At 42.5% G+C, this 13,215-nt stretch overlaps 2 protein-coding genes across 4 annotated transcripts; one reads left to right on the top strand and one right to left on the bottom strand.

The window, feature by feature from the left end:
- Positions 1-6,021: 6,021 nt before the first annotated feature.
- Positions 6,022-6,648, bottom strand: C9H11orf71 (chromosome 9 C11orf71 homolog). Its single transcript, XM_021173046.2, has one exon. It carries the CDS (start codon positions 6,424-6,426, stop codon positions 6,073-6,075), a length of 354 nt encoding a protein of 117 aa, XP_021028705.1. The 5' UTR covers positions 6,427-6,648; the 3' UTR covers positions 6,022-6,072.
- A 16-nt stretch (positions 6,649-6,664) lies between these two features.
- Rbm7 (RNA binding motif protein 7) lies at positions 6,665-13,212 on the top strand. 3 transcript variants are annotated; one of them, XM_021173044.2, is made up of 6 exons: positions 6,689-6,839; positions 7,607-7,711; positions 7,813-7,975; positions 8,513-8,600; positions 11,086-11,176; positions 12,057-13,212. In XM_021173044.2, the coding sequence occupies exons 3-6, from the start codon at positions 7,915-7,917 to the stop codon at positions 12,417-12,419; spliced, it is 603 nt and encodes a 200-aa protein (XP_021028703.1). In that variant the 5' UTR covers positions 6,689-6,839; positions 7,607-7,711; positions 7,813-7,914; the 3' UTR covers positions 12,420-13,212. The 3 variants fall into 3 exon arrangements, with proteins under 3 accessions (XP_021028702.1, XP_021028703.1, XP_021028704.1); XM_021173043.2 differs by lacking the exon at positions 7,607-7,711 and having other exon boundaries at positions 6,665-6,839; XM_021173045.2 differs by lacking the exon at positions 7,607-7,711 and having other exon boundaries at positions 6,729-6,839; positions 11,086-11,180; positions 12,057-12,166.
- The last annotated feature ends 3 nt before the right edge of the window (positions 13,213-13,215 follow it).

Below are 13,215 nucleotides of genomic sequence, written 5' to 3'. Positions count from 1 at the left end.
CCTGGGGAAAAGAAGCTTAAATTGTGGGGTCTGACAGCTCATCAGATCAGAAATGATAGGGAAGGATAATAGAAAACTTTCTGTGGGAGAGACAGAAACAATAAGCCAGTTCTAAGTGAGAGAGGACAGGGAGCATGTAACAACACCGGGAGCCCTTTTCTAACAGTTGCTTGGCCTAGTCTTGTGGATCCTATGTAGACAAGAAAGAGGTGGGCACCTCGTTATCTTGTTAAGTAGGAAAATTGACAGCACCATTTGTCCTTCCTGCATTCGACCACAGGGAGTCAGGCTCTGGATATGTGTATAAAGGATTGCAAGTCACTGGGGTTGGCTCTAAGCATCAGAGTCTAATTGATAAAGACTGGGAAGATTTGCTATATGTTTAGTCTTTTTGTTTCTACACCCACCCAGGCCTTAACTCTGCTTCTTGGTTCATAATATCTGGCATGTAACTGGATCTTTACAAAAGAAAACTTGCCAACTTATCACAGGGCGATTGTGATGACTGAATACAGCAACCCCTGTGAAGTGGCTAGCAACAACACAGCCTGTAACCAATCATCTAATCTGGGTATGTTCTACATGACTCCATAGTCTTTCTTAATTATTAAATAGGGAAAACATTAAACGTATCAAATATTCACACGTATCATTGTTGAAATCTTGGATTTGGATCTAACTTTCTATTACAGTCCCAGGGGCAGAGTGACTGAAAATGGAAGCAAATTTTAAAGCACAATCGGCCTTCCTGTTTTACACATCACTCCAGTAAGACCATCGTAGAGCAAAGTGCTAACAAGTCCTGTCCGAATGCCTCAAAAGAAGGCTTGGTAGGTAAGGGGTGCTTGCCACCAGGCCCAGTGACCTGAATTCCATCTCTAGAACCCATTTGGATGACAGAATTGACTTGGATAGTTGTCCTCTGATTTCCACACAGCTGCCATGGTACTCGTGTTACTCGAGTACACAGCTAAATTAAAAGAACAAACAAACAAAAAAAAAATACTGCCTTGCCTTCTTGGAATGTTCCTTCGATTTTGATTCCAAGGGAAAATAGCCTATGAAAATATTCATTTATTAAGCAAGCACTATCTTTTCATATATATGGCATGCTGAATATCCCCAGAGAATTAAATAGAACAGGTTATATTTATCCCTGGTTGGGTGTGAAGGATTATCGCAAATATCTGAACAAAGGGTGGGCTCCAAGACAAAGAAAAAACAAAGATGGAGGGTAAATAGGTGCTTGGTAGGCACAGTATTAAATGCTTATCACACCTTTCCAGCCCTGAAAATCCATATACTTTATTTTCCTGTTTAACCTGCTTAAAATTGGGGTTTTTGTTTGGTTGGTTTTTTTGGTTTTGTTTTGTTTTTCGAGACAGGGTTTCTCTGTGTAGCCCTGGCTGTCCTGGAACTCACTCTGTAGACCAGGCTGTCCTCAAACTCAGAAATCCACCTGCCTCTGCCTCCCCAGTGCTGGGATTAAAGGCGTGCGCCACCACTCCCGGCTTTAAAATTGGTTTTAACAAAGTAAAGAATCTTGATTAAGTTTAATTGAGAGGAAAAGGTGAGCTAGTTAGGAGGACAAGGGAGTTGGGTATAAGGCAGACATGAACCACCACCAATGGGAACTATAAAGGCTGACAATGAAGATTTGTGAGATCATAGGAAGCCTCTATGTATCTATGTATCCTGGACTGTGACAGTTCTTAGTCACCATGTTTCAAGAACTCTCAGGTCTTTGGAAACCCAAAGGCAAATGCTTTTCTGCCTATTAAAGGAGTGCTGACCTCAGATATTCCAGGGAAAGAATCCAACTATAGCATTATTCAATAAAAATTACAGCATCCTCAAGAAATCACTGTACTGCCCTCTCTGATGAAGTGGCGTCGTCATTAGTAACACCAGTCCTGATGCTGTGTTGGGGATCTGCAGTTGCCTGCTTGATGTCCACTCCCTGCCACCCAACAGGACATTGAGAGGGACAAGTCAGTCCTCTACAGGACAGCTTAGGTTTCTCTACCTTGTTGACCAAACTATTTACTCAAGAACACTCTGGAGACTTATTAAAACCTGCCCCACTCGATAAATTGATTTTTAATATATGAAAGTGGGGTTCACTAAATCTTTACCAGTGTCTCCAGTTGTTCTTGCAGAAGAGTCTATCTCTCTGGGAAGGAAGTATGCAAAAATTAAGTGTATGGATAAGCTGTCAAACACTGCTTCAAATGAAGATAAGTGATGCTTCCTGTACAAAGTTTTCTGAACTTTAAATGTGCTACAGCACACCTGAGTTTCCTAAGGTCATAAAACACTCATCACTTGACAAATTCATTGTCCTTGTATCATTTCCATGGTAGTAGCATTTCTAGTAATGGACTTGAAAACAGACTTTGAGAAACACTAAGTGGCTGTAAAAAGACATGGAAGAAGAGAAAGGAGTGTAAGGGGAAGAGAGACACCGTGAGTCTATGTCAGGTGATGGAAGCCATCCGAGGAATACAACAAATATACATAATGTAGATCAGCTGAGGAAGACTGTGCAAGTCAAAGTGGGAGGGCAATGTAGGGCATTGGTGGAGCAGCCAGATTCAAAATTATGCATTCGGTTGGCTAAGAATGCAGGCATAGTTTTTACAGAAATTGAGAAGACCAAAGATGTAGCTTAATGGGCTGTGAATAAATGAACTGAATGAATGCTTGAGACGTGGCTGGAAAGACCATCTTTGGATGAACACTCTTCTTGGACTTCTCTCCCTTCTTCCTCCCTTCCTGTTCCTTTTTCAGTTGCTCTTGTAACCACCATCTGGTACTAAGGACAGTCATCAATCAGTCTCTTTGTTACTATGTGTGTGTGCACATGCACATGCTGTTAAGTAGAGATCAGAGGTCAACCTCTGGGAGCAGGCTCTCCTTCCATTGTGGGAGGCAGGGATGGCACTAAGGTAGGCAAGCTGGGCTTTCTGCAAACTCTTTCTCTCAATGGTTCCACTGGTTTCCTTTTAATACCCTAAATGTTTTCTTAGACTTTTAATTCTTTGCTGCAATCATGCTAATAGGAACCCAATTCAACATAAGCTATCCAGCTGCTTAACCCCAGTTGCTAACTTTCAAACCCATTTTAGGATCAGCATTACCAACACCGCAAGGACACTCGCTTTGTGCCCCAACCCAAAAGTCTGTTCTTGGGAACATTTAATTGTCCATTTGGGGTAACTTCAAAGGTTTATGCTAGTTCTTCTTCCATACTACAGTCTTTGTGGCACACTCTAACTCTCACACTTCTGTACATACTAAGAACAAGGACTTGGATATTCACTGACTCTCACTTAAAATAATGGACAGTTTATGTGAAGGCTTTCTTCTTTCCAAAGGAAATACAATAAGCCCTGTTACATTCTCTCTCAACCAGAGCCTGAATCCTGGTGACCTTGTATACACCAGAACAGAATGGAGGCCACTCCCTCTGGGTCCTCCCTAGCACAGATGCACTTTTAGATTTGGGGTGCTGAGCACTTGAGCCTGGTGTTGTCTTTAATTAGCACCTTCTTTCAAGCCAGTGTCCTCATTTCCTGTGGTTCTAGCCTTTTTTATCTAAGACTTTTTAATCCTTACTTTCCAATGTCCACCATTGAAGGAAAAACAACTTTTTAGTACAGAATTGGACATTAAATGGCAAGACAAGAAGTTCTTGAGCCCTATTTAACACTTTTAGCATTTGATAAAGTCAAAAGGACTCAGGTCCTTCTCAATTCTCTGGCAGCTTAGTGCCCTTTGAGGTGCATTTCCTTTTTTTTTTTTTTTTTTTTTTTTTTTTTTTTTTTTTTTTTTTGGTTTTTCGAGACAGGGTTTCTCTGTATAGCCCTGGCTGTCCTGGAACTCACTTTGTAGACCAGGCTGGCCTCAAACTCAGAAATCCGCCTGCCTCTGCCTCCCAAGTGCTGGGATTAAAGGCGTGCGCCACCACCGCCCGGCAGAGGTGCATTTCCTAACAGACAGGACTGCACTGTTCTTCCAGCTTTCACTTCACTATCCCTACCCATAGTATATATGTGGACTTCTTTTCTCAATCATTTGTTTTGATTAAAGCTCTGCTTTTAGTTATCTAGCTACTGTAAGTGGGTGTCTGCAAGTTTCAAAGAACCTCAGCTAAAAGACCTTGGAGAATCCCCCTCACTTTCAGACTACCCCAGCAAAGAAACTTCAGTATCCTTCTTACAGGCTGGTGTGATAATCAAGTAACATTGTAAAGCGCCATGTGAGCAAAGCCACCTATCTACCTTGTACACTACTTAATTCTAAGTGCCTGATCCCGGCAACAGCAAGCACAGAATAATTCAATCAGCTCACCCTACTGAGCAACACCCTCTAGCACAATGCCACACTCAACTAAAAGTAGCTTATATTGTCAGTATCTTCCCTTTGTCACAATTTCCAGTTGTCTATATGTCCACTACATTTTCCTCTGCAGATGTGGTTCTAACAATCCCAGTGCAGCATGTGGCAGTCTGCTTTATCTCATTTTAAGTAAGTCCAAAGAGACAAGGGTCTGAAAACAAAAATCCACAAACTTCCTCCCAATACCACTTTGGGGAATACATGGTTAAGGGAAAATAGCATAGGAATGATCAGCCACTTAGAGACTCAGAGCACAGTTAACATGGGAAGCCATCTTTACTGGTTAATAAAGAGTGGCATTACTCTCCTTAATAAGGTCTAGTGTGGCTGTTACCTATCAGCTTCTCCATCCAGAATGCATTTCTGGCTCTTGAGGATGTATGAAGTTCACCTGCTGTTGGGTACACACCTATTACTGGGGACCCTTACGCAGGATTCCCAGTTCTAGAGCAACCTGGGCAACACAGCAAGGGCATTTCAGTATAAAATCATTCTAAGATTGATAAAGACAAAAGATACCAAATGATCACAGTGAGCAGAAAACAAATGACAAGTGACAGTGATTAGACTTAGATCCCACCAGCGTATTCTGTGACAGTAGATTCACACTAATGAAGTTGGGAGTTGAGTAAATGATATGGCCCATGCAAATGTTCATTTGAAGTCTTTGGAAAAGTATGCTGTACATTTGGCTTAACTTGGAAGAGTACTTGCTTTTAGTATGTTTAAGATTGGAGTCTGGCCAGGCCTGGTGGAGCAGGCCTTTAATCCCAGCACTTGGGAGGCAGAGGCAGTCATGTCTGTCAACTTCAGGATAGCCAGAGGTTCAAAATGAGACACTCTACCCCCAAAGATTGGGAGTCTATAGATATTTCTAAAACAAAACAAAACAGAAGGGGGGAGGGTGTAGTTAGGTGGTGGGGAATGGCAATGTGATAAAGGACATTTGTCCTCAACATGAATTCAAGGGTAGTCACGGGTAGAGAGGCTTAAATTAGAAGCCTCAGAGAATCAAGGATTGTGGAACTCAGACACAGCTGGATTCCATACTGAGCAACTTACTCAAGCCTGGTGTATGGCCTGCGCCTGTAAACACCAGCACCTGGGAGGCTCAGGCAAGAGGGAGTTCAAGAAAATTCTTAATACATGGCAAGTCTGCACTACAAGACTCTACATCTTTCACAACTAGTCACCTAGCTTTGTGACTACCTAAGAAAACCCCTCCTGGCCTCTTCTTGGCCCCACATGGATGGATATTAAGCCCCTCGACTATGTAACAAACGGCTAGCCTGTAACTCAGAGCCTGCTTTCCGAGTCTTGAGATTAAAAATGTGTGTCACTATGCCCGGCTAAACTTTTCTTTGGTAGCCTATATTAACCGCCCACATCGCTGAAAATGCGTCAGTAAGAATACACCTGTCGCAGGGCGTGGTGGCGCACGCCTTTAATCCCAGCACTCCGGAGGCAGAGGCAGGTAGATCTTGAGTTCAAGGCCAGCCTGGTCTATAAAATGACCTGGTCTACAAAGTGACAGGACAACCAGGGCTGCAGAGAAACTGTCTCGAAAAACAAAACAACAACAACAACAAAAAAGAATAAAACTGCCGTCACACCAAGACATGATTTTTGGAAAGGCCTTGTTTGCAAGCTAAGTGAGGGGAGGCATTCGTTCTACGCTGAGATTCGGGTTGCGAGAGCAGTTCCCAGTGCAACCAGACGCTGCTGCAGCACACTTCTTAAGAGGTCGAGCTTGACGCCTGGGATCGGGTAAGGCGAGAATCTGCCTTGGCGGCTTCGGCTCCGGCTGCGGCCACCGACAGGGACTCGACGTCTGTCGGCCCGAACGCTGGGTCGCGCTGGTGGCCGAGGTCCCGGCTGATTCGGATCAAGCCTAGTAACCAGGAAGCTATCTCCGGAGACCATCGCCCAAGCCATGGCCGACGGGCTGAGATCTCCTTGAGAGGATCGGTGGGCCATCCTGTTGGCTTGATCGCCGGCGGACAGCGACACAGAGTTCTGGGCCATCTTCAAACACCGCCTGCAGTGTTTGCTAGACGTACGTCGATCAAACTGGGCCCTCGGCGGCGCCGCAGGTGACTCCAGCCCGCGTCAGAAGCAACCGTTACCAACCCCAGTAGCCATTTTTCACGCAACGGCGGAAGGAGCAGCCGCCGGAAACGGGCACTTGTCCCGCGCGCGTGCGTAGCCCGTCTGCGCTTGCGCACGACGGGCGTTTACGTCCTGACGTCTGAAGGGGAGGACGTGAGTATTTCTGAGGGTGCGCAGTAGGGTCGGTGGGCCCTGAGCAGGCACCCTAGGCCTGGGACTGGAACGGCGCGGAGATGGGGGCGGCGGCCGCAGAGGCCGACCGCACTCTGTTCGTGGGTAACCTGGAGACGAAGGTGACCGAGGAGCTCCTCTTCGAGCTGTTCCACCAGGTAAGGGGCGGGCACGGTCCTAGGGCGGCTGTGGCATTCACGGGTCCGGCCAAGGAGCGGAGCGCGCCGGGCCAGAATTCCGCGGCGTTCGGGCCGAAAGTGACGTCGGATGATGGGGACATCTGCGTCTCCACCTTGGAGAAGTCCAGGGATCCGAGGTGGAACCTCAGGATTTTGCTTTTCCTTTTTCCTGTGTACCTTGCCTTCCCATTTGAGTTCATTGGCCTTTGCCGCGTCGTGCAGGATGTGTTTCCGAGTCTATCCGCTTAACTTCCGTGTGAAATTGCAGGTGTTTTAAAAACCCCATAAACATAACGCAGGAAAGCAGGACTGGCTTGTTTATCTAAATTGTGAGAATAAATCTACCTGTCCTGTACCTTCTTGCTTTAAGACTCAATAGTTGGTTATATTTGAGTAATAGGTGCAGAAGTTTTTTGGTTTGGTTTGGTTTTGGTTTTTGTAATCGAAATAATCCACTTTGCCTTGTAAATGTTCGTTTCCATGCAGTGGGAAAATGATAGCTGTTGGTTACATTGTTAGGACATAACACAGTCATGTGAGATGGAGATTTTATACTGTACTTTCTATTCCTTGTCAATATTACAAATAATGTCTGAAAAACTTGCCCCAAATCTCGGTTTCAGTCGGAACTAGAATTATTTTTCCTAAAAGGGAAGTAGATGTCCAGCCCCTACCCGGACATTTTGTTTTTGATGGGGTCTTGATTATATACCTTTTGTTTAAAACTTGTGTTCTCTTCTTTATAGTATTTGAGGCAGAGAGCCATATAGTATTTCTTGGTAGCCCTGGAACTCCGAGGCTGACTTAGAGCTGGTCCTCCTGCCTGCATCTCCTGACATCTGACCATACAGGCATGTGCCACCATGACAGGCTTGCATTTTCCTTTATTTCTGAAATTTAAATGTCTTCCTGAAATTGCCTCGTTTTAAGTTCTGAATATTTTTCTTCGCAGGCTGGGCCGGTAATAAAGGTGAAAATCCCGAAAGATAAAGATGGCAAACTGAAGCAGTTTGCGTTCGTGAACTTCAAACACGAAGTGTCTGTTCCCTACGCCATGAATCTGCTCAATGGGATCAAACTTTTCGGGAGGCCTATCAAAATTCAGTTTAGATCAGGTAATGGCTCGGGTATCGTGGTAATAGGGAGAGGGTTTTTGGTTTCTTTTGCTTTCACTTTACTATTCCCTTTGGTTTTTGAATCAGGGTTTGGGGTATTTCTAGGCTAGCTTCAGACTCTCTGTATAAGGCATGTGTAGCTTTGAACTCTTGGTCCTCCAGGTATACCTCCCAAGTGCTGGGTTTGTGGGTGTCAACTCCATACCAGACTAATATACCAGACTAATATTTTAAAGATTGCAAGTAGGGAGTTAATGATAATGAAAATACTTTAAATTTTGCTATTTCCTGCGGCCAGGTTGGCTGTTTCTTCATAAAGTAGTATCATGTTTGAAATGCTTTCTTTTGCAATTCTGCTATTATGTACTTAAGAAACTTTGAGGCAGTTCATAGCAATTTGAGTTTAGTTTGGGGGGAGATGGTGTTGCTTTAAAGCTGTTTATCTCTTTTGGAGTAACTTAGATGGGAAGGAACATTTCAAATTATTGTTGGGCTTTTTGGTTTTCAATTAGAATTTTTGAAATTGCTTCATTTTAGGAAGCAGTCATGCCTCTCAGGATGCCAGTGTGTCATATCCCCAGCATCATGTTGGAAATTTAAGCCCAACCTCCACATCTCCTAACAGGTACTGTTTCTCATTCACTATTAAAGTCATTGATCAGAAAATTTCTGAGGTCAAGACCTTAGAGTGTACCAGTGAACAGCTTCCTTCATGATGGTTCTGCTGTTGGGTTGCTGCCTGTGCATGATTCATGGAATGCTTGTTTTCTAAGGAAACTGGAGGCAGATAGATTATGTGGTTCGTTTGCACTAAATTAAGTAGAACTTTTATATATACATTTGTAACATGCATACTCATGTCCTACCCACATGCCTATGAATGGACTTGAAACAAATGTTATTTATTACAACAATACTATACTGTATCTTACTCTCCAAAGTTTTAAAGTTTCCAATTAGCTCTATAGTAACTTTATCACTGCTGGTAGTTCTTTCCTGCTTTTTAAGATCACCAAATGCTTAGTGGGCTGACTTAATAGAACTGGAGTGTAGATCTCTCTCTGCCAACTGAGTCTTTAGCTTAATTTCTCTGGTCCTGTCCTTTACAAGGAAAGAAAGATGAATAAAACAATCTCTGAAATCCCTGTAGCTATTGAAGGTTAGAGATAGTACCGTATTTACCTAACTCAATTTTTTTGCTTTCGGTGCCGATATATACATATAGATTTTTGGTTTTGTTTGTAAATTCTGTAGAGCCATAATATGCCCATTCAAAAATAGCTTTCACTTAAGAAAAATTGAACAAGCCGGGCATGGTGGCGCAAGCCTTTAATCCCAGCACTCAGGAGACAGAGGCAAGCAGATTTCTGAGTTCAGCCTGGTCTAAAAAGTGAGTTCCAGGACAGTCAGGGCTATATAGAGAAACCCTGTCTCGAAAAACAAAAAAAAAAAAAAANAAAAAAAAAAAAAAAAAAAAAAAAAAAAAAAAAAAGAGAAAGAAAAAGAAAAATTGAACACATAGCTGTCATGTATTGATTACCTCATCAGATCCTTTCCATGTATGATCTCAATTATTTTTCGAAGCAACTGTATGAAGTTGGATTTACTTAACTCTACTTTTTGGTGCAGAAAGTATGGAATGGAGGTTAACTTGCCCAAATTTGAACTGCTTGTAAGTAGTGTGTGGAGACAAACCTAGGTGGTATGATCAAGTCACAATATGATACACTGCCTGGTGGAGCTTCAAATCTAGATGAATTACTATAATTAGCTCTCAAGAGGGGGAGTAGAAAGTGCTTTGAGAGGATTTTAACAGCCGGAGTCGATGCAGATGGATGACGAACAGAAAGAAGCCAGTACAGTGAGGGCAGTGGGAAGTTGGAGGAAGTGCACAGAGACTGAGTAAGCTGCGAGAGCTACCATCAAGGCTTGTCCTAAAGAGGAGGGAAGCATTAAGTAAGGTAATGGTGGGAAGTTCCAGGGTTAGAGTACTGGGTTCCAGTGGGGAAGAGTAAGCGTGCATTAGAAGGGACAATAGTGAAAGTTCAATAAGAACTGTAGGCAGCAGCCTTGCGGGGCTGTTGGACCAAGGCTGGTTTGGATGAAGGCACTGCCAAGGTTGGAGAGAATTGGGTGGCTGCAGTGGAGCTCTTGGAAGGAGGAATTATCAAAAGCAGTAGTAGAAAAACAGTGTCCTTTTTTGCCAGCTAAAATTAATTAGTGGTGTTTAAACAAAGGTGTCTTCAGCCATTTTCACATGACATAGTCAAAGGTATCCTAAGTGGCACAAAGACTTAGAGTTTCTTGGGAGGGTTGAGGAGGTGTGCTAGCTACACGTTCAGCTTTAATCATAGGCTAGAGTGGATCGTGTTAATGCCCTGGCATGAAGTAAATTGTAGTTTTTGCCCTTCTGAGCATCTGGGCACACAATCGGCTCTGAGACACGCCTCCCACAGAAAGTAAAGGGAGAGCCCTTCTTACCTTCAAGTAGTCTAGTCAACACGAGACAATGAAATAAATGGCTATTCTTCCAGACCTTTACACTTCAATGACTCAGAAATACCTCCTTAATTGCTCCAGTTTAAAAAAGGAAAATTTATAGTTTCTTTACTCTGTTTATAGCTAGGTAATAAAATCTCAGTCTGAATGATTGCACCAAACAAGCATTCCATGAATCTAGCACAGGCAGCAACCCAACAGCTTAAGGACCAATGCATCTTTTTTCTATAAGGTCAAGTAAATGCTTTAGATGTGTGCTGGCCATGTTGACTTTGTGTCTACCATCGTAGTGGGAAGAGGAAAGTGCTGTCTTCCCCAGAAAACGTCATGTTATGGAGCTATATTTGGCTCCTAGGCTCCTAGTTTGCTTCCCCACAGTTGGGGCTGTTCTGCCTCCAGGTAATCGTAGTCTTCACTTTTTACTTTAAATGTCTCCTTTTCAGAAAGAGTGTCCCTGATCAGCCACCTTAAATTGAATGTCTTACCTTTCTTCCAGCTCTCCCTGTCATGTAGCACATAGAAGCTGTGTTTATCCTAGTCATTTTCACCAGTGAGCAGCAGCTGGGGGTGGTGTCTGCTGGATCCTGAGTGTTCTTTGTTTGTCTTTGCAGCTATGAAAGGACAGTGGGTAACGTGACTCCGACAGCACAGATGGTCCAGAGGTCCTTTTCCTCTCCAGAAGATTATCAGCGGCAAGCAGTGGTATGCAGGTCTCCCCCGCTCCCCACTTTAGTTGCTAAGACAAAGTCATACTTGGGTTAAAGTGCTCCTGTTGTATCAGATAACTTTTCACTTCTCAGTTTCATCACTTACATTCTTTAGGCAAGAATTAACTTTTTAAAAAATTCTTAATACTTTGTTGGAAATTTAGACTAGTGTGATCATTATACTTTTACTGATTTAACATGCATCTTCTAGACCAACTTCCTTGAAGTGATTTTTGTAGAGTCATAAGACCTAGCCTAAAACCCAATTCAGCTATCTTTTTTCTTATCTTTTTCGAGGTGGGGTTTCATTTTGTAGCTCTGGCTATCCTGCAGCTCTGTATAGACCAGGCTACCCTTAAACTCCCAGAGATCTACTTACCTTTGCCTCAGCTTTTATCGACCTGTAGCAGCTTCTAAGATGCACAACCTATTTCTGCTACTGTGACTCTTTGTCAGAAATCAGTCTGCATTCTGCTATATGCTTCTCCCTTGGAGTAGTTTCTTTTTGTTACAGACATTGTCTTAGCACTCAGAAGTCATATGCAGTCTTCACAAAGCTTTTCCTAATGCTAGTGAAGATCTAGTTCTTTGTGTGTTTGTTACAGTGAGTCATAGCATAGTCATTTCAAGTGATATCTTTAATTGTATTCTTGGGGAAAAAATATCATTATTTATGTCTAAGTATCTAAGTAGATGGTCAAGGTGGACAAAAGTATGGTACTGTGCCACAGTTAATTATAGTCAGCTTGGGCTGCGTGTGGGCAAGAGTGGTTGTGATTTTATTCTATATATCTTTGGCTAACTAAATGTGTCTATATTGGCTTTACATCAAGAGATACTTAGAATTAATATTTCTTTTTTTTTTCTTACCTCAGATGAACAGTGTTTTCAGACAGATGTCATATGCTGGGAAATTTGGTTCTCCACATTCGGCGGATCAGTTGGGATTTTCACCATCAGCTCAACCACATGGCCATACCTTTAACCAGTCTTCCAGCTCCCAGTGGCGCCAAGATGCACTGTCATCACAGCGTAAAAGACAGAATTCTCACCCCTACCTAGCAGATAGACACTATAGCCGTGAGCAGCGCTACTCTGACCATGGGTCTGATTATCATTACAGAGGAGGCCGAGAGGATTTCTACTATGACNACAGGAATCATGATGGNTGGAGCCATGACTATGATAACAGAAGGGACAGTAGTAGAGGTGGGAAGTGGCCCTCATCCCGACACTAACAAGCATTCCAAGGACACTGTTTACAGGGCCATTTTAGGTCCTTTCAATTAAGTTGTTGGAGAAATATTTCTAAAAACTGTACAGAGTAATCCCACAATTTTCCACCTGTCTTTGAAAAAAATTTTTTTAAACCTAGTAACAGTTTGACAGAACTGAGAACTGTGGCTCCTTGTGTGCTACTTTAATTACCTAACCTCAGGGGTTCTGAAGAGGAAGGTTCATACAAAAAAAAGAGTGTGTCACCATCCTGGTCATGTCAGACAGTCTCAGAAAGATGAACCGGATAGGTTGGTTGTATTCTAAGGCAAATATTTTAATTATCTCACCTTTTATGTTGCAAGAAATTTCTTGGTAATGAATCAATTTGGTGTATATATAACTCAGAATTTAAGTACAAATTCTGTGGTATGCTCTTGAATTTTACCACAATTGAACATACATTATAAATCTTTACTAGTTCATTCTAAGAACTTTAAAATTCTTTCATTATATTTGATNTATGACTAGTCGCTCAGGAAGTTAAATATCTCAATGTATATTTTTACATAAAATGACAGTGTTGGTGAAAATTCCTTTTAGAATGATGTTCATACATAGAGAAAATGACAAAGTGTTTGACTGCAAGGATTGTAATTTTGAAATTTTGTTTAACAAAACTTCCATGTTTCAAGATCCTGTTGCTCTTTGACTGCAAAACTGTTTCTAAGAATTCATTCCATGAAAAATGTGGATCCTCTTTATACCACAGCATTTATACTATGTTCCTTTTAATATATTAAATACACAAAAAGAGAA

Source organism: Mus caroli, chromosome 9 (genome assembly GCF_900094665.2).
Source record: "Mus caroli chromosome 9, CAROLI_EIJ_v1.1, whole genome shotgun sequence".
NCBI classification, from domain to species: Eukaryota; Metazoa; Chordata; class Mammalia; order Rodentia; family Muridae; genus Mus; species Mus caroli.
Note: the sequence above shows the minus strand (reverse complement) of the source record. Positions and strands in the feature narration are given on the sequence as shown.